The following is a 22647-nucleotide window of genomic DNA, read 5'->3' as shown; positions in this document are numbered from 1 at the left end:
AGACAGAAGGAGCAGTTTCCAAGATAAGGGCATTAAGGATACTGGTGAGCTTTATGGAGGGTGTATTTGGTACACTTTTCTCTCCATCATGACGCTGGAACAGCAACAGTGTGTGTGAGGAGGATTCTGCTGACTTATTTCCCTACACAGGAAAGTTTCTTCTTAGATTAAAAACAAAGGAACTGTAGTTATAGAATTTAGATATGACTGATTGAGGAATAAGAGAAAAGACAAGCATTATTATCCCATTTAACAGAGGCTCAAAGGTATTAACATGCAACTGAATGTTATGGAAATATTGAGGTACAGCTCTAGTTTCAAATTTTACCTCTTCTTCAGTGACAAAGCCGGGGGCTCCTCAGGGAGCTTCCCGTCCCTCTTCTGAAGGCCCTGTGCTTTCCCACCTGGGCACACCCCAGGGGCTCCCAGCCCTGCCTGCGCATAAACAATGAGTCAGTTAACGAGGCACGTGCTTTCAGAGCAGATTTAATAGAGAAAGCAAACTGTTCCTGGTGGCCGCCCCAATCCTGGGTGCCATGCCTTTTGGTGGCATTGGGGCTTTTCCTGGGTGAGGGGCTGGCTGCAGCTCTAGGCCCTGCATAGTTGCAGCAGCGTCGGGATCCCACCTGGGGGTATGGGGTCCTGACGGTCCCCACAGGAGTGTCAGGATCTCTCTCTCCAGCTGGCTCCAGGGCGCTTGGCCCCGCTGGTGGCCCGGCTCAAGCTACAGAGGCTTCTGATTCCTCCTGTGGCCAGAGGCCAGCTCTGCTGACGGGAGAGACGAGCAGACAGGGCAGGAAGTGAGCTTTTTGCTCCTTTTACTTTGGGGCTCGGGTGCCTTTTGCCCCAACAGTCAGGCTTCCCAGGGTGGAAAAAAACTCCTCCATTTCCTTCTGCAGCAGCTGGTTCCTCCTCTCCGCGTCCTCCCGTGCCCGCTCCGAGTTCCGCAGCTTTATCTCCAGCATGGTGTACTTTTTCTTTTCCTGGTCCAGCTCTTCTTCTAACCGGGACATGCGCTGTCTCAGATCAGCATGACCTTCTTCGATTCTTAAAAATCAAGAAGAAAGACATTGATTCAGGCTTGGGGTGACTGGGCACGCCAGGCAGGCAGATGCGGCCTGCTGTGCCCACGGCAGGACAGGGGCGGCTGGCTAGGCCTGGCCCGTGCAGGGGAGGGACCTCACGGGCCCCAACCACTCCTCCCAAGAACCTGACACTTTACCCTGACCAAGCCAGGCTTCCCCATGGCCTGTGATCCAAAAATGCCACCAAGAAGTGCACTTTCAGCACTGGAGGCCTCCTGAGTTCTCACTAAAATAAAAACACCACTTGTGCCTCCAGCCACCGCCAGTCACCTGTCCCACTGAGGGACCACCTGCCAGATGGCTGACAGCAGCACAGGTTCCCGCAAAGTCAGGGGGGCGCAAACCATCCCCGCACCTCTGCTCTCGTGCCCTGCCTCCCGCCCACTGTTCCTCACTCCAGTCCCCGAGCTCACGCCAGACACTGTGCCTGCAGGAAGCCCCGTATGACTGGTCATGTCCCTTCCTGAGTGGACTTCATGCCCCAGCTCAAATGTTCCCCATTTGTGACACTTCCTTTGGTCCTCCCCACAGGTCACAGCAGCACTCCTTTGTGCCCCCACAGAACCTACACCCACGCCTCTGTGGAGGTTTACACTGCCTTGTGCAAAGGTTGGGAGGGTAACCCTGCCTCAGAGCATGACAGTCCCCAGGAGCAAGGAAGAGGAGGTGTGCACAGCACAGTATCTGCAGCGTTGTGTATGTGCACAACACAGTCACGTCCCCACCCCACCAGGACAGGGTGCGGGCCTCCAGCTGATCATGAGCCCAAAGGGAGAAGACTGCGGGCCTGCCTGTCGTCGTGCTCTCTATGCCACGCCTTGAGCGACTTCGTCCAGAGTCAAGACTCTAAACCCCATCTACGTTCTGGCAACTCTCAAATCTGTGCATTGACCAGTAAGCAAAACCCACTGCCTCTCCCTTCAAAATACGTTCAGCATCTGGCTGCTTCTTCCCATCTCGACTGCTGCCCCTTTGGTCTGTGCCACTCACCCACACGGGGTCTGAGCTTCCCACAGCCCTGCAGCCAGGTGCCCTGTCAAAGCGATGGAAGTGCGCAGGACCCTCCAGTGCCTTCTAATCCCATTGTCATCTCCCTCCGGATAAAACCCGGAGCACCGCCCAGGCTAGCGGGCCCCAGCCCTGCCCTGCCGCCTCTGGCTCCCCTTCCTTCCACACTGATTCCTCGTTCTCCTCCACCCACCTTCCCACGTGCCCTCATTTTTAAAAATCTATCTTGTTTATGGTCTCTGTTCCGCTGCCCCCACATAAGAATGGGGGCAGAGTTCAGCGAGTTTTGGTCACAGCTGTGTCCCCAGATCTAGCACAGTGTCTGGTACTACACAAATATCAGATGCTCTTTGAGGAATTCCAGAAGCAGGCCGACCCCAGCCAGGGCCCGGGGAGGGGTCCGAACTCTGGGGAGGCAGGGTAGAGAGCTGGTCCTGCCACACGCCCCCACCCCGCCTTCCTTCCTGTGCTCGGAGACCCTCCATTCCAGACAGTCCGCCAGGGACATGGGACAGGCCAGGAGCCCAGGTGGCCTGCCCAGAGCCCACCACCACCAACACTGCATCTCCCCTGAGAGACCAAGCCTCTGGGAACGCAGAAGGGGAGGCGGTCCCCAAGTGGACAGGAGCCTGGGAGCCGTCTGTTGACAGCTTTCCATACAGTAACACGAGAGCACTTCACAGATGTCGTGGGAAGATTCTTACCACCTTTTAATTCTATTTTTCCCCAAACTTTTTGAAGTCCCCTCGTACTTCCCGCACACCCTGAGGTTTGTCTGTGACCTGTCTTTGGCAGTTTCACCTTCCACTGCATCTCTAGAGGGGACTCGACAGTCACTTCTGCCTGGTCAGTTCCCAGCCAGGACATGTATTTGTGCGTTTTCCCCACAATTTCATACCGCGGGTTTTACTTGTGCTCTTTCCTTTCTCCTCGGCTCAGCTCGATCCCATCGGTCCTTCAAGAGCTGGCTCGGGCACTGCCTGCCGTGACTTCCCCGTCTACCCTTGAAGTCCCTCTCCTGTCTCTCCCCAGCACAGGCGTGGCGCCTGCACACACCCGGCACTCTCCGTGCCCAGGAGACAGCTGCTGGCACAGCCACAGGGCCAACGCTGCCCTTCCAGCTCACTGTGCAAACCTGAGCTCTGAATGAGAAGCAGGAGTGACTGATGGACGAAGGAAGCCCCCAGGCCGCCAAAACCCCCGCTTGTGTGTGGGACCCGGGTTCACCAGCACTAAAAAGCCAGAGATGCGGAGAGGAGCGCTGTGTGCTCTCCAGCGCCGCCTGCCATTGACCTCAGTTGGAGAACGTGGCCTCCAGGAGCCCGAGGTTCCTCACTGCAGAAGGGAAAGCACCGCACCCTGGTAGGAGGGTGGAACCAGGGCCCACCTAGGAGCGCATCTGCAAGCCTCAGGGTGCGGCACAACGTCCTCCTGCCACGAGGGTGTGCAGGGGGCTCAGCACAGCACCAAATCAAATTCCCATCCCCACCAGGCTGACCTGGGGCCTGGGGCCCACGTGAGCACTTCCCACGCCAGCGCCTGGGCTGCAGGTACAGTACAGACCCCAGGACCCTCCTCCTTGACAGACGACTCCATGCAGGCTCTGGCTTCAGGCCCTTCCAGCTGCCCGGGATAACATGCTTGCAGCCCATGCCTTCCACAGGCACTTATGGAGTGCCAGCTGCATGCCAGCCTTGCAAGCTCCGGACCTGCCCAGATAGGGGATCCCTCCCAACCCCCCGCCATGTCCTGGGCGTGCTCCAGGAAGGGCTGTTCCAGGGGCTGGCTGCTGAGCCCTGCCTCCCGGGGGCTTTCTTCCAGAGCCAAGGCCGCAAGGTGGGGAGGCAGATGCGCAGCCAGCGCTGTGAGCCCGAGCAGCCAGGCGGCCACAGCCTTTACCTTCTCATGCTCGCCTCGTACTCAGTCCTCTGCCGGCACAGCTCCGCCCTGAGCTCCGTGACCAGGCCCTGGAGAGCCTGGCAGCGGCGGGTGTAGTCCTGGCCAGGGCTGCCTGGGTCGCTGGGCTCGCTGCTGCTCACGCCCACCGCGTCCAGGCTGTGGCCCAGGTCTGGGGACCCACGGTCCTCGCTGCTGCTGGGGAGTGGAGAGGGCTCGAGGGCCCACTCAGTGTGCAGGGAGCTGCACGTGGACGAGTCGCTGGCCCTGCAGGCTGTGCAGCTGCTGAGCGAGCCGCGGGCCGAGGCCTCTCCCGAGGATGGGGCCCCGGACCACGCCATGCTGGCCACGTTGGCAGTGCTGGGGAAGGGGCCAGCCGGGGGCACGTTGTCGTAGGTGGACAGTCTCTGGGCCGACCCTGAGTCCTTGAGCCGGTCTCCCGATGAGGCCCGGCGGTGGCCGCGCAGAGAGGAGAGTCCATTCATGAGCCAGTTCCCACTGGAGGAGATAATGGGCACCTCCAGGGATGAGCTGCCCCCCTTCGGGCTCCCCGACCGGGACCCTGACTGCCAGAAGGAAGACTTCCAGTTGGGCAGAGTCTGCACTTTCTTCCCAGGGCTGGTGGCAGCAGGGCTGCACCGGCCACCCAGACCCATGGGAGAGGTTCTGGAGAGCATGGCCACCGCGGCCCCGTCCAGAGATGAGGTCCTGTGTGTGGGCAGACCAGGGTCACCAGGCTCTCCCTGGCTGTCCCTAGGGACCTCCTCGGATCCCCATCCCACGGCGCACTGCTGACCCCCATGTGGGGACGTGGGTCCTTCCGGGGCCGTCGCGGTGAAGAGCTGGCTGTGCTTGCGGATGAGGACAGTCATCAGGTGCTGGACTAGCGAAGTGCCTGCCAGGGAGAGAGGAGAGAGGGCTTGCTGTGAGTGGCCCCGGTGAGCGTCTCTAAGTCAGTCAGGACTGGGGAGCTGTGGCTCGGACCCACGTGCCTGGCCCTGCAGCCGGGACCAGGCTGTTCCTCAAGGGAGCCTTCACTGGTGCCTGGAGGAAGGCACTGCCACACACCCTCCAAATCAGTCACAAACAGGACAGTACCCAAGAATGGCCTTCCTCAGACATAGAGCCTCAAGTAGGGAGGAAGCCAGTGCCTCCTGCCCACACCCACTCCATCCAGCTGGCACGACGCCCATCAAGGCTGCGGGATGTGCAGGCTGCAGGCAGAAACTGGAAACCAGCACCGGGGATGTGAGAGTCCTCTCAGCTGCCCCATGTCATCCTCTGTGCTGCTGACAATGGCTGTGCCCAACTGTCCACACTCGGGGTGTCACAGGGCTCTGGGACAGGGAGCAGAGCTGTCTTGGGTCACACAATCACAGACGCACACAATCCCCCTTCTCCTGGAGATGTAGCACCCTAATTCTGGGGACTGCATTCCTGAGGTGGCGACCAGGCGGGAAGAACCACAGTATCTACCCCACAGCCTCATCCCCCTGACCCACAACCAAAGAGCAGAGGCTGGGGAGGCTTTGCCAGGCGGTAGGGAGGCTGGGGTGCCTGGGTCGACTCTCCCAGTGAAGGCAACCGGGAATCTCGGGAAAAATCACGCAAGGGATTTCTTAGGCCAAAGACGAGGTGAAGCAGGAACTCAGTGAAGTAGGTGGGCAAGCGCTGGCCCCAGAGTTTTTGCAACCAGGCAGCAGGAGCTGGGGCTCTCCTGGCCTCAGGGGCCCTGCGGCTTGACACCCAGCCAGGGTAGGCCAAGTGGGGGCCTGAGCACAAGCGCCACCCCAGGGGCTACACCCTCAGCCCAGGGAACCAAACGGCTCCACACCCGCTCAGCACACCCGCCTCTCCCCCACGGTCACGCTCAGCAAGGAGTGGCAACTCGGCCCCCATCCCGGCCAGCCTCGTCACTCCTGAGCGGGGACCTCAGGAGTCCCTGATTGCTCGGCTGTGGGTTTCCTGTTTGCAGAGACTCGATTCTCACGCTAACCCCTTCTGGTACATTCTTCCATAGGGCCTGTGAGAGCGGACACATTTCCGCGCCAGCCCGCCCCGGCCCCTCAGTAAGTCTGGCTGACCAGCCTCCTCTGTGGAATGGGGCAATTTCCCCAGCACAGGCTGGTTGTGCAGAGTGGAATCAGGTGATACAAAAAGGCACTTAGGAGCACACTGAAAGCAGCTGCTGTTGCTGCCTGTTTATCATTTTATCATTATTTATCACAAAGAGAAATCCCCCATGATGTGCAAAGCTCAGACATCCGGAAACTATGACAATTACTTAATCATAAAAGTAAAGCAAAAACGTCTGTGTGTGTTCAAGGGCAAAGATGCTGATCTCTCTCGTTCCCAGCAAACGCTGAACATTCTAATTGCATCTAGTGACCCACTGCTACAGACATAGGGTAAGGTTCCTATGGGGTGGGAGGAGGTGAGGTCAAGAGGGACTCCTGCCAAGTCCCTAGAGACAGAGACAGTGCCCCCCTAGCCACCCCTCCTGCTGGCCTAGGCCTGGGCTGGAGTGGCTCCGAAGACTTGGCCAGACCAAGATGAGGCCAGACCCCAGCGGCACCCGGTGCCACCTGGCACACCTCCCCATTACCTTCCATGATGGTCACTGGGTCCTCTATCTGTGGCCGTAGTATGTTAGGTCCAAAAACGGTCGCCAGGTTCTGGACACCCATCTTATTGACATCCGAGTGGGACTGAACTTCATCCAGAAACCTGGAAAGGAAGGAGGCAGCAGCTGGTGAAGAGACAGATTCCAAGGCCCAATTCCCATGCCCCACCCTGCCCCACCCCACCGTCCACAGGTTCCCACAGCTGCTGGCCACAGCCAGTAACCCCTGCCAGGCTTGGATGAGGGAAGAGCTTTCCAGGGCTCTGGAAGGGCCATCAGGAGCAGAGGTCCCTGGGACAAGCACCTGTCTTCAGTGTGGAAGGAGGAGACTGTGAGGCTCTCCCGCCCACTGTGGAGGCAGATGCCTGGAAGGCCCAGGTCCCCAGGAATAGGCCGGGTCAGGGGCACTCCTGCATGCCCTCCCAGTGCCGAGGACGAGGGCACATGAAGGCCTGTGGTCCAGCAGCAGATGCCCAGGGCGACAGGGTGGTGGAGGTCCCAGAAGGCCCAGAGGGTGTGTGCTCAGCCACACTCAGCACAGCTGTGTGGGGCGGTTGGATGACCCGATGCGGGGTGACGAGCACGGAGCCAGCACAGGACTGGGCAGCCCCCGCCCTGTGCCACTCACTTGCAGATGTATCTGAGCAGGTTGTAATTGGCCTGAGGAAGGTCGCTCACTTGTTTAGCCAACTCCAGAGTCCCCTTGGGAATGAAGGAGGGAAACAGGATTTCAAACATCAGCAGGAAGGTCCGGGCCCTGCTCTGATGGGGGAGGGGAGGCGAGGGGAAGCGAAGAGGGGCCCTGCCCCGGCTGACCAGAGGCTGCACCGCCTCGCTCCCTCCGAGGAGTGGCCAGGGCCAGGCTCTGGCCTCTTGGGGAAGCTGGTTTACTTTCAGGGAGCTGGTGTGGGGGGTGAACTCTGCTAGGCCTCAGAGGAATGTCGAGGCCAGCGCTCAGCTCACTTATCAAGGCACAAATATTTGCTAGATAACGACCCCTCGTCCCCAGCAAGGCCACAGGGAGGGCAAACAGTCCTTTTCCCGCCCCGGCTGGTCCAGGCTGCACTGGCAGGGCAGGGAGGCAGGAGGGCTGGACCCTCTGACCTAGAAGCAGTCTCAAATTCTTTTGTGAAGGAGGCAGGATATAAACAGATAAAAGGGCTCCTTGTTTCTGGGCCTTCCAGCAGGCCTGGTGGCCTGAGTGGGGCCTGAGAGAAGGCGGTGGGTGGAGTAGGAGCACCCCTGCTGTGGCGGCCAGAGCTGCAGAGCTGGCCCTGAATGAACATGGCCCACCTCAGGACGCACCTGCCACTCCCAGACACCAAGGTCAGCACAGGTGGAGGGCCCTCCACGGACAGCAGGATGCTCTAACCCCCCCCACAAAACACAGAGCAGGATGCTCCAACACCCCCCCCACTACACAGAGCAGGATGCTCCAACACCACCCGCCTACACAGAGCAGGATGCTCCAACACCCTGCCCACAACACACAGAGCAGGATGCTCCAAGACCCCCCCCCACTACACAGAGCAGGATGCTCCAACCCCCCCCCCACTACACACAGAGCAGGATGCTCCAACACCCCCCCCACTACACAGAGCAGGATGCTCCAACACCCCCCCCCCACTACACACAGAGCAGGATGCTCCAACACCCCCCCCACTACACACAGAGCAGGATGCTCCACCCCCCCCACTATCCAACACCGCCCCCACTACACACAGAGCAGGATGCTCCAACACCCCCCCACTACACAGAGCAGGATGCTCCAACACCCCCCCCCCCACTAAACACAGAGCAGGATGCTCCAACACCACCACAACACACAGAGCAGGATGCTTCAACAGCCCCCCCCCACTACACAGAGCAGGATGCTCCAACACCCCCCTCACTACACAGAGCAGGATGCTCCAACACCCCCCCCCACTACACAGAGCAGGATGCTCCAACACCCCCCTCACTACACAGAGCAGGATGCTCCAACACCCCCACTACACACAGAGCAGGATGCTCCAACCCCCCACTACACAGAGCAGGATGCTCCAACACCCCCACAACACACAGAGCAGGATGCCCCAACACCCCCACTACACAGAGCAGGATGCTCCAACACCCCCACAACACACAGAGCAGGATGCTCCAACACCCCCACAACACACAGAGCAGGATGCTCCAACACCCACCCCCTACACAGAGCAGGATGCTCCAACACCAGCCCACAACACACAGAGCAGGATGCTTCAACACCCACCCCCTACACAGAGCAGGATGCTCCAACACCCCCACAACACACAGATCAGGATGCTCCAACACCACCACAACACACAGAGGAGGATGCTTCAACAGCCCCCCCCCACTACACAGAGCAGGATGCTCCAACACCGCCCTCACTACACAGAGCAGGATGCTCCAACACCCCCCCCACTACACAGAGCAGGATGCTCCAACACCCCCCTCACTACACAGAGCAGGATGCTCCAACACCCCCACTACACACAGAGCAGGATGCTCCAACCCCCCACTACACAGAGCAGGATGCTCCAACACCCCCACAACACACAGAGCAGGATGCTCCAACACCCCCCCCCTACACAGAGCAGGATGCTCCAACAGCCCCCACAACACACAGAGCAGGATGCTCCAACACCCCCCACAACACACAGAGCAGGATGCTCCAACACCACCCACAACACACAGAGCAGGATGCTCCAACACCCCCCACAACACACAGAGCAGGATGCTCCAACCCCCCCCCACTACACAGAGCAGGATGCTCCAATACCCCCCCCCACTACACAGAGCAGGATGCTCCAACACCCCCCCCACAACACACAGAGCAGGATGCTCCAACACCCCCCGCCACAACACACAGAGCAGGATGCTCCAACACCCCCCCGAACTACACACAGAGCAGGATGCTCCAACACCCGCCCACTACAAACAGAGCAGGATGCTCCAGCATCCCCCCCACTACACAGAACAGGATGCTCCAACACCCCCACAACACACAGAGCAGGATGCTCCAACACCCCCACTACACAGAGCAGGATGCTCCAACACCCCCACTACACAGAGCAGGATGCTCCAACACCCCCCACAACACACAGAGCAGGATGCTCCAGCATCCCCCCCACTACACAGAGCAGGATGCTCCAACACCCCCCACAACACACAGAGCAGGATGCTCCAACACCCCCCACAACACACAGAGCAGGATGCTCCAACACCCGCCCCCTACACAGAGCAGGATGCTCCAACACCCCCCCACAGCACACAGAGCAGGATGCTCCAACACCCCCCCCCTACACAGAGCAGGATGCTCCAACAGCCCTCCCCACACAGAGGAGGATGCTCCAACACCCCCACAACACACAGAGCAGGATGCTCCAACACCCCCCCCACTACACACAGAGCAGGATGCTCCAACACCCCCCCACTACACACAGAGCAGGATGCTTCAACACCCCCCCACTACACACAGAGCAGGATGCTCCAACACCCCCCCCCCCACTAAACACAGAGCAGGATGCTCCAACACCACCACAACACACAGAGCAGGATGCTTCAACAGCCCCCCCCCACTACACAGAGCAGGATGCTCCAACACCCCCCTCACTACACAGAGCTGGATGCTCCAACACCCCCCCCCACTACACAGAGCAGGATGCTCCAACACCCCCCTCACTACACAGAGCAGGATGCCCCAACACCCCCACTACACAGAGCAGAATGCTCCAACACCCCCACAACACACAGAGCAGGATGCTCCAACACCCCCACAACACACAGAGCAGGATGCTCCAACACCCACCCCCTACACAGAGCAGGATGCTCCAACACCCCCACAACACACAGAGCAGGATGCTCCAACACCCACCCCCTACACAGAGCAGGATGCTCCAACACCCCCACAACACACAGAGCAGGATGCTCCAACACCACCACAACACACAGAGGAGGATGCTTCAACAGCCCCCCCCACTACACAGAGCAGGATGCTCCAACACCCCCCTCACTACACAGAGCAGGAGGCTCCAACACCCCCCGCCCACTACACAGAGCAGGATGCTCCAACACCCCCCTCACTACACAGAGCAGGATGCTCCAACACCCCCACTACACACAGAGCAGGATGCTCCAACCCCCCACTACACAGAGCAGGATGCTCCAACACCCCCACAACACACAGAGCAGGATGCTCCAACAGCCCCCACAACACACAGAGCAGGATGCTCCAACACCCCCCACAACACACAGAGCAGGATGCTCCAACACCACCCACAACACACAGAGCAGGATGCTCCAACACCCCCCCGAACTACACACAGAGCAGGATGCTCCAACACCCGCCCACTACAAACAGAGCAGGATGCTCCAGCATCCCCCCCACTACACAGAACAGGATGCTCCAACACCCCCACAACACACAGAGCAGGATGCTCCAACACCCCCACTACACAGAGCAGGATGCTCCAACACCCCCACTACACAGAGCAGGATGCTCCAACACCCCCCACAACACACAGAGCAGGATGCTCCAGCATCCCCCCCACTACACAGAGCAGGATGCTCCAACACCCCCACAACACACAGAGCAGGATGCTCCAACACCCCCACTACACAGAGCAGGATGCTCCAACACCCCCACAACACACAGAGCAGGATGCTCCAACACCCCCACTACACAGAGCAGGATGCTCCAACACCCCCACAACACACAGAGCAGGATGCTCCAACACCCCCCCCCTACACAGAGCAGGATGCTCCTACACCCCCACAACACACAGAGCAGGATGCTCCAACACCCCCCCACAACACAGAGCAGGATGCTCCAACACCCCCCCACAACACACAGAGCAGGATGCTCCAACACCCCCACTACACAGAGCAGGAGGCTCCAACACCCACACAACACACAGAGCAGGATGCTCCAACCCTCCCCCACTACACAGAGCAGGAGGCTCCAACACCCACACGACACACAGAGCAGGATGCTCCAACACCCCCCCCTACACAGAGCAGGATGCTCCAACACCCCCCCCCACTACACAGAGCAGGATGCTCCAACACCCCCCCCACAACACACAGAGCAGGATGCTCCAACACCCCCCGCCACAACACACAGAGCAGGATGCTCCAACACCCCCCACAACACACAGAGCAGGATGCTCCAACCCCCCCCACTACACAGAGCAGGATGCTCCAACACCCCCCCCCACTACACAGAGCAGGATGCTCCAACACCCCCCCCACAACACACAGAGCAGGATGCTCCAACACCCCCCGCCACAACACACAGAGCAGGATGCTCCAACACCCCCCCGAACTACACACAGAGCAGGATGCTCCAACACCCCCCCCCACTACACACAGAGCAGGATGCTCCAACACCCCCCCACTACAAACAGAGCAGGATGCTCCAGCATCCCCCCCACTACACAGAACAGGATGCTCCAACACCCCCACAACACACAGAGCAGGATGCTCCAACACCCCCACTACACAGAGCAGGATGCTCCAACACCCCCACTACACAGAGCAGGATGCTCCAACACCCCCCACAACACACAGAGCAGGATGCTCCAGCATCCCCCCCACTACACAGAGCAGGATGCTCCAACACCCCCACAACACACAGAGCAGTATGCTCCAACACCCCCACTACACAGAGCAGGATGCTCCAACACCCCCACAACACACAGAGCAGGATGCTCCAACACCCCCACTACACAGAGCAGGATGCTCCAACACCCCCACAACACACAGAGCAGGATGCTCCAACACACCCCCCCTACACAGAGCAGGATGCTCCTACACCCCCACAACACACAGAGCAGGATGCTCCAACACCCCCCCACAACACAGAGCAGGATGCTCCAACACCAGCCCACAACACACAGAGCAGGATGCTCCAACACCCCCACAACACACAGAGCAGGATGCTCCAACACCCCCCCCCCCACAGAGCGGGATGCTCCAACACCCCCACAACACACAGAGCAGGATGCTCCAACACCCCCACTACACAGAGCAGGATGCTCCAACACCCCCACAACATACAGAGCAGGATGCTCCAACACCCCCCCCCTACACAGAGCAGGATGCTCCAACACCCCCCACAACACACAGAGCAGGATGCTCCAACCCTCCCCCACTACACAGAGCAGGAGGCTCCAACACCCACACAACACACAGAGCAGGATGCTCCAACACCCCCCCCTACACAGAGCAGGATGCTCCAACACCCCCACAACACACAGAGCAGGATGCTCCAACACCCCCACTACACAGAGCAGGATGCTCCATCACCCCCACAACATACAGAGCAGGATGCTCCAACACCCCCCCCCTACACAGAGCAGGATGCTCCAACACCCCCCACAACACACAGAGCAGGATGCTCCAACCCTCCCCCACTACACAGAGCAGGAGGCTCCAACACCCACACAACACACAGAGCAGGATGCTCCAACACCCCCACTACACAGAGCAGGATGCTCCAACACCCCCCACAACACACAGAGCAGGATGCTCCAACACCCGCCCCCTACACAGAGCAGGATGCTCCAACAGCCCCCCCCACACAGAGGAGGATGCTCCAACACCCCCACTACACAGAGCAGGATGCTCCAACAGCCCCCCCCACACAGAGCAGGATGCTCCAACACCCCCCACAACACACAGAGCAGGATGCTCCAACACCCGCCCCCTACACAGAGCAGGATGCTCCAACAGCCCCCCCCACACAGAGCAGGATGCTCCAACACCCCCCACAACACACAGAGCAGGATGCTCCAACACCCGCCCCCTACACAGAGCAGGATGCTCCAACAGCCCCCCCCACACAGAGCAGGATGCCCCAACACCCCCACTACACAGAGCAGGATGCTCCAACACCCCCACAACACACAGAGCAGGATGCTCCAACACCCCCACAACACACAGAGCAGGATGCTCCAACACCCACCCCCTACACAGAGCAGGATGCTCCAACACCAGCCCACAACACACAGAGCAGGATGCTTCAACACCCACCCCCTACACAGAGCAGGATGCTCCAACACCCCCACAACACACAGATCAGGATGCTCCAACACCACCACAACACACAGAGGAGGATGCTTCAACAGCCCCCCCCCACTACACAGAGCAGGATGCTCCAACACCGCCCTCACTACACAGAGCAGGATGCTCCAACACCCCCCCCACTACACAGAGCAGGATGCTCCAACACCCCCCTCACTACACAGAGCAGGATGCTCCAACACCCCCACTACACACAGAGCAGGATGCTCCAACCCCCCACTACACAGAGCAGGATGCTCCAACACCCCCACAACACACAGAGCAGGATGCTCCAACACCCCCCCCCTACACAGAGCAGGATGCTCCAACAGCCCCCACAACACACAGAGCAGGATGCTCCAACACCCCCCACAACACACAGAGCAGGATGCTCCAACACCACCCACAACACACAGAGCAGGATGCTCCAACACCCCCCACAACACACAGAGCAGGATGCTCCAACCCCCCCCCACTACACAGAGCAGGATGCTCCAATACCCCCCCCCACTACACAGAGCAGGATGCTCCAACACCCCCCCCCACAACACACAGAGCAGGATGCTCCAACACCCCCCGCCACAACACACAGAGCAGGATGCTCCAACACCCCCCCGAACTACACACAGAGCAGGATGCTCCAACACCCGCCCACTACAAACAGAGCAGGATGCTCCAGCATCCCCCCCACTACACAGAACAGGATGCTCCAACACCCCCACAACACACAGAGCAGGATGCTCCAACACCCCCACTACACAGAGCAGGATGCTCCAACACCCCCACTACACAGAGCAGGATGCTCCAACACCCCCCACAACACACAGAGCAGGATGCTCCAGCATCCCCCCCACTACACAGAGCAGGATGCTCCAACACCCCCACAACACACAGAGCAGGATGCTCCAACACCCCCACTACACAGAGCAGGATGCTCCAACACCCCCACAACACACAGAGCAGGATGCTCCAACACCCCCACTACACAGAGCAGGATGCTCCAACACCCCCACAACACACAGAGCAGGATGCTCCAACACCCCCCCCCTACACAGAGCAGGATGCTCCTACACCCCCACAACACACAGAGCAGGATGCTCCAACACCCCCCCACAACACAGAGCAGGATGCTCCAACACCCCCCCACAACACACAGAGCAGGATGCTCCAACACCCCCACTACACAGAGCAGGAGGCTCCAACACCCACACAACACACAGAGCAGGATGCTCCAACCCTCCCCCACTACACAGAGCAGGAGGCTCCAACACCCACACGACACACAGAGCAGGATGCTCCAACACCCCCCCCTACACAGAGCAGGATGCTCCAACACCCACACGACACACAGAGCAGGATGCTCCAACACCCCCCCCTACACAGAGCAGGATGCTCCAACACCCCCACAACACACAGAGCAGGATGCTCCAACACCCCCACTACACAGAGCAGGATGCTCCAACACCCCCCACAACACACAGAGCAGGATGCTCCAACACCCGCCCCCTACACAGAGCAGGATGCTCCAACACCCCCCCACAGCACACAGAGCAGGATGCTCCAACACCCCCCCCCTACACAGAGCAGGATGCTCCAACAGCCCTCCCCACACAGAGGAGGATGCTCCAACACCCCCACAACACACAGAGCAGGATGCTCCAACACCCCCCCCACTACACACAGAGCAGGATGCTCCAACACCCCCCCACTACACACAGAGCAGGATGCTTCAACACCCCCCCACTACACACAGAGCAGGATGCTCCAACACCCCCCCCCCCCACTAAACACAGAGCAGGATGCTCCAACACCACCACAACACACAGAGCAGGATGCTTCAACAGCCCCCCCCCACTACACAGAGCAGGATGCTCCAACACCCCCCTCACTACACAGAGCTGGATGCTCCAACACCCCCCCCCACTACACAGAGCAGGATGCTCCAACACCCCCCTCACTACACAGAGCAGGATGCTCCAAAACCCCCACTACACACAGAGCAGGATGCTCCAACCCCCCACTACACAGAGCAGGATGCTCCAACACCCCCACAACACACAGAGCAGGATGCCCCAACACCCCCACTACACAGAGCAGAATGCTCCAACACCCCCACAACACACAGAGCAGGATGCTCCAACACCCCCACAACACACAGAGCAGGATGCTCCAACACCCACCCCCTACACAGAGCAGGATGCTCCAACACCCCCACAACACACAGAGCAGGATGCTCCAACACCCACCCCCTACACAGAGCAGGATGCTCCAACACCCCCACAACACACAGAGCAGGATGCTCCAACACCACCACAACACACAGAGGAGGATGCTTCAACAGCCCCCCCCACTACACAGAGCAGGATGCTCCAACACCCCCCTCACTACACAGAGCAGGAGGCTCCAACACCCCCCCCCCACTACACAGAGCAGGATGCTCCAACACCCCCCTCACTACACAGAGCAGGATGCTCCAACACCCCCACTACACACAGAGCAGGATGCTCCAACCCCCCACTACACAGAGCAGGATGCTCCAACACCCCCACAACACACAGAGCAGGATGCTCCAACAGCCCCCACAACACACAGAGCAGGATGCTCCAACACCCCCCACAACACACAGAGCAGGATGCTCCAACACCACCCACAACACACAGAGCAGGATGCTCCAACACCCCCCCGAACTACACACAGAGCAGGATGCTCCAACACCCGCCCACTACAAACAGAGCAGGATGCTCCAGCATCCCCCCCACTACACAGAACAGGATGCTCCAACACCCCCACAACACACAGAGCAGGATGCTCCAACACCCCCACTACACAGAGCAGGATGCTCCAACACCCCCACTACACAGAGCAGGATGCTCCAACACCCCCCACAACACACAGAGCAGGATGCTCCAGCATCCCCCCCACTACACAGAGCAGGATGCTCCAACACCCCCACAACACACAGAGCAGGATGCTCCAACACCCCCACTACACAGAGCAGGATGCTCCAACACCCCCACAACACACAGAGCAGGATGCTCCAACACCCCCACTACACAGAGCAGGATGCTCCAACACCCCCACAACACACAGAGCAGGATGCTCCAACACCCCCCCCCTACACAGAGCAGGATGCTCCTACACCCCCACAACACACAGAGCAGGATGCTCCAACACCCCCCCACAACACAGAGCAGGATGCTCCAACACCCCCCCACAACACACAGAGCAGGATGCTCCAACACCCCCACTACACAGAGCAGGAGGCTCCAACACCCACACAACACACAGAGCAGGATGCTCCAACCCTCCCCCACTACACAGAGCAGGAGGCTCCAACACCCACACGACACACAGAGCAGGATGCTCCAACACCCCCCCCTACACAGAGCAGGATGCTCCAACACCCCCCCCCACTACACAGAGCAGGATGCTCCAACACCCCCCCCACAACACACAGAGCAGGATGCTCCAACACCCCCCGCCACAACACACAGAGCAGGATGCTCCAACACCCCCCACAACACACAGAGCAGGATGCTCCAACCCCCCCCACTACACAGAGCAGGATGCTCCAACACCCCCCCCCACTACACAGAGCAGGATGCTCCAACACCCCCCCCACAACACACAGAGCAGGATGCTCCAACACCCCCCGCCACAACACACAGAGCAGGATGCTCCAACACCCCCCCGAACTACACACAGAGCAGGATGCTCCAACACCCCCCCCCACTACACACAGAGCAGGATGCTCCAACACCCCCCCACTACAAACAGAGCAGGATGCTCCAGCATCCCCCCCACTACACAGAACAGGATGCTCCAACACCCCCACAACACACAGAGCAGGATGCTCCAACACCCCCACTACACAGAGCAGGATGCTCCAACACCCCCACTACACAGAGCAGGATGCTCCAACACCCCCCACAACACACAGAGCAGGATGCTCCAGCATCCCCCCCACTACACAGAGCAGGATGCTCCAACACCCCCACAACACACAGAGCAGTATGCTCCAACACCCCCACTACACAGAGCAGGATGCTCCAACACCCCCACAACACACAGAGCAGGATGCTCCAACACCCCCACTACACAGAGCAGGATGCTCCAACACCCCCACAACACACAGAGCAGGATGCTCCAACACACCCCCCCTACACAGAGCAGGATGCTCCTACACCCCCACAACACACAGAGCAGGATGCTCCAACACCCCCCCACAACACAGAGCAGGATGCTCCAACACCAGCCCACAACACACAGAGCAGGATGCTCCAACACCCCCACAACACACAGAGCAGGATGCTCCAACACCCCCCCCCCCACAGAGCGGGATGCTCCAACACCCCCACAACACACAGAGCAGGATGCTCCAACACCCCCACTACACAGAGCAGGATGCTCCAACACCCCCACAACATACAGAGCAGGATGCTCCAACACCCCCCCCCTACACAGAGCAGGATGCTCCAACACCCCCCACAACACACAGAGCAGGATGCTCCAACCCTCCCCCACTACACAGAGCAGGAGGCTCCAACACCCACACAACACACAGAGCAGGATGCTCCAACACCCCCCCCTACACAGAGCAGGATGCTCCAACACCCCCACAACACACAGAGCAGGATGCTCCAACACCCCCACTACACAGAGCAGGATGCTCCATCACCCCCACAACATACAGAGCAGGATGCTCCAACACCCCCCCCCCTACACAGAGCAGGATGCTCCAACACCCCCCACAACACACAGAGCAGGATGCTCCAACCCTCCCCCACTACACAGAGCAGGAGGCTCCAACACCCACACAACACACAGAGCAGGATGCTCCAACACCCCCACTACACAGAGCAGGATGCTCCAACACCCCCCACAACACACAGAGCAGGATGCTCCAACACCCGCCCCCTACACAGAGCAGGATGCTCCAACAGCCCCCCCCACACAGAGGAGGATGCTCCAACACCCCCAAAACACACAGAGCAGGATGCTCCAACACCCCCCCCACTACACACAGAGGAGGATGCTCCAACACCCCCCACAACACACAGAGCAGGATGCTCCAACACCCCCCCCACTACACAGAGCAGAATGCTCCATAACCCCCCCCACTACACAGAGCAGGATGCTCCAACACCCCCACCACAACACACAGAGCAGGATGCTCCAACACCCCCCGCCACAAGACACAGAGCAGAATGCTCCAACAGCCCCCCACACACACAGAGGAGGATGCTCCAACACCCCCACAACACACAGAGCAGGATGCTCCAACACCCCCCCCACAACACACAGAGCAGGATGCTCCAACACCCCCCCCACTACACAGAGCAGATTGCTCCAACACCCCCCGCCACAACACACAGAGCAGGATGCTCCAACACCCCCCCACAACACACAGAGCAGGATGCTCCAACATCCCCACAACACACAGAGCAGGATGCTCTAACACCCCCACAACACACAGAGCAGGATGCTCCAACAGCCCCCCCACACACAGAGGAGGATGCTCCAACACCCCCACAACACACAGAGCAGGATGCTCCAACACCCCCCGCCACAACACACAGAGCAGGATGCTCCAACACCCCCCGCCACAACACACAGAGCAGGATGCTCCAACACCCCCCACAACACACAGAGCAGGATGCTCCAACCCCCCCCCACTACACAGAGCAGGATGCTCCAACACCCCCCCCCACTACACAGAGCAGGATGCTCCAACACCCCCCCCACAACACACAGAGCAGGATGCTCCAACACCCCCCGCCACAACACACAGAGCAGGATGCTCCAACACCCCCCCGAACTACACACAGAGCAGGATGCTCCAACACCCCCCCCCACTACACACAGAGCAGGATGCTCCAACACCCCCCCACTACAAACAGAGCAGGATGCTCCAGCATCCCCCCCACTACACAGAACAGGATGCTCCAACACCCCCACAACACACAGAGCAGGATGCTCCAACACCCCCACTACACAGAGCAGGATGCTCCAACACCCCCACTACACAGAGCAGGATGCTCCAACACCCCCCACAACACACAGAGCAGGATGCTCCAGCATCCCCCCCACTACACAGAGCAGGATGCTCCAACACCCCCACAACACACAGAGCAGTATGCTCCAACACCCCCACTACACAGAGCAGGATGCTCCAACACCCCCACAACACACAGAGCAGGATGCTCCAACACCCCCACTACACTGAGCAGGATGCTCCAACACCCCCACAACACACAGAGCAGGATGCTCCAACACACCCCCCCTACACAGAGCAGGATGCTCCTACACCCCCACAACACACAGAGCAGGATGCTCCAACACCCCCCCACAACACAGAGCAGGATGCTCCAACACCCCCACAACACACAGAGCAGGATGCTCCAACACCCCCCCCCCACAGAGCGGGATGCTCCAACACCCCCACTACACAGAGCAGGATGCTCCAACACCCCCACAACATACAGAGCAGGATGCTCCAACACCCCCCCCCTACACAGAGCAGGATGCTCCAACACCCCCCACAACACACAGAGCAGGATGCTCCAACCCTCCCCCACTACACAGAGCAGGAGGCTCCAACACCCACACAACACACAGAGCAGGATGCTCCAACACCCCCCCCCTACACAGAGCAGGATGCTCCAACATCCCCACAACACACAGAGCAGGATGCTCCAACACCCCCACTACACAGAGCAGGATGCTCCAACACCCCCACAACATACAGAGCAGGATGCTCCAACACCCCCCCCCTACACAGAGCAGGATGCTCCAACACCCCCCACAACACACAGAGCAGGATGCTCCAACCCTCCCCCACTACACAGAGCAGGAGGCTCCAACACCCACACAACACACAGAGCAGGATGCTCCAACACCCCCCCCCTACACAGAGCAGGATGCTCCAACACCCCCACAACACACAGAGCAGGATGCTCCAACACCCCCACTACACAGAGCAGGATGCTCCAACACCCCCCACAACACACAGAGCAGGATGCTCCAACACCCGCCCCCTACACAGAGCAGGATGCTCCAACAGCCCCCCCCACACAGAGGAGGATGCTCCAACACCCCCAAAACACACAGAGCAGGATGCTCCAACACCCCCCCCACTACACACAGAGCAGGATGCTCCAACACCCCCCACAACACACAGAGCAGGATGCTCCAACACCCCCCCCACTACACAGAGCAGAATGCTCCATAACCCCCCCCACTACACAGAGCAGGATGCTCCAACACCCCCACCACAACACACAGAGCAGGATGCTCCAACACCCCCCGCCACAAGACACAGAGCAGAATGCTCCAACAGCCCCCCCCACACACAGAGGAGGATGCTCCAACACCCCCACAACACACAGAGCAGGATGCTCCAACACCCCCCCCACAACACACAGAGCAGGATGCTCCAACACCCCCCCCACTACACAGAGCAGGATGCTCCAACACCCCCCCCACTACACAGAGCAGGATGCTCCAACACCCCCCCCACAACACACAGAGCAGATTGCTCCAACACCCCCCGCCACAACACACAGAGCAGGATGCTCCAACACCCCCCCACAACACACAGAGCAGGATGCTCCAACATCCCCACAACACACAGAGCAGGATGCTCTAACACCCCCACAACACACAGAGCAGGATGCTCCAACAGCCCCCCCACACACAGAGGAGGATGCTCCAACACCCCCACAACACACAGAGCAGGATGCTCCAACACCCCCCGCCACAACACACAGAGCAGGATGCTCCAACACCCCCCGCCACAACACACAGAGCAGGATGCTCCAACACCCCCCCCACTACACACAGAGCAGGATGCTCCAACACCCCCCCACTACACACAGAGCAGGATGCTCCAACACCCCCCACAACACACAGAGCAGGATGCTCCAACACCCCCACAACACACAGAGCAGGATGCTCCAACACCCCCCCCACTACACACAGAGCAGGATGCTCCAACACCCCCCCACTACACACAGAGCAGGATGCTCCAACACCCCCCACAACACACAGAGCAGGATGCTCCAGCATCCCCCCCAGACACACACACAGAGCAGGCTTCTGGACAGCATCCATGTGCCGTGAAAATTCATGAAGCTTCAAGGAGTTTGTGTCCTGACTCCACGAGCCCACTGCCTGGGCAACCCACCTCCCATGATGGGTCCCCAGGAGCCACTAACCTCCCCCTCGTCCTTGGTGAGCAGCTGGGCGCAGCTGAGGAAGTCCTCATACCTGGCGAAGGGGACCACGGGCTCAGGGAGCTCCCGCAGGTAGAGTTTCAACAGGGAGGCCACTGTGTGCACGTCCGTTGTGCTGGGGGCAGAAGAGGGCACACATATAAGGCCTGGGATGCCAAGGAACAGCAGGAGTGACCAATGCCTTGGACCCCCCTCTGCAAAAGGCAGCCTCTGGTCTCAGGTCCATGCATGTGTGCATGCGGCGTGGCCACATCTGCAGCGCCTGCCCCTGGTCAAGGAAAGACCCAGACTGCTTCCAGGAGCTGGACACAGGGTTCCAGTGGGTGGGGACCAAGGCTCTGAGGCTGGAAGCTTCAGTTCGGGGACGTGTTGAGAACACCTGAGTCTGGAGCCTGTGTCAGTCAGTCTGGACAGCCATCTCTGCTGCATAGATGATGTGGGACTCCAGGGTTGATGTCCACTCCCTGCAGCAAAAGCCACAGGGCTCTGCAGGGCAAAGCACACATGACCTGGGCCACTCTGCAGAGGAGGGCCCTGTGACAGCATGCCATGGAACAGGTGGCAGTGAGGGGTCCCCTTCCTCAGCCTGGTGGCCAGCCCAAGGTCCCTCACAGGGCGATGTGGGAGCTGCCTGCTCCCTGGTCCTGCCAGCCCCCACCAGGTGCTGCCATGCCCCGGCCTGAGCTCGCTCAATCCCTTGGCTGGAAAGGCACCACTGTGCAGGGCTGCCGAGCTT

General features: G+C 59.7%; 1 protein-coding gene across 1 annotated transcript in view; it reads right to left on the bottom strand.

The window, feature by feature from the left end:
* Positions 1-818: 818 nt before the first annotated feature.
* Positions 819-22647, bottom strand: part of ARHGAP22 (Rho GTPase activating protein 22) — a 144229-nt gene continuing 122400 nt past the window's right edge. The window contains exons 7-11 of the mRNA XM_063087771.1: positions 21894-22026; positions 7241-7314; positions 6595-6716; positions 3993-4884; positions 819-1047 (exon numbers count right to left, since the gene is read on the bottom strand). Coding sequence (XP_062943841.1) covers positions 819-1047; positions 3993-4884; positions 6595-6716; positions 7241-7314; positions 21894-22026 — 1450 coding nt within the window. The remainder of the gene's footprint in view (positions 1048-3992; positions 4885-6594; positions 6717-7240; positions 7315-21893; positions 22027-22647) is intronic.

The sequence above is a fragment of the Cynocephalus volans genome, chromosome 2 (assembly GCF_027409185.1).
Source record: "Cynocephalus volans isolate mCynVol1 chromosome 2, mCynVol1.pri, whole genome shotgun sequence".
NCBI lineage: Eukaryota > Metazoa > Chordata > Mammalia > Dermoptera > Cynocephalidae > Cynocephalus > Cynocephalus volans.
This window is presented reverse-complemented; position numbering and strand designations above follow the sequence as displayed.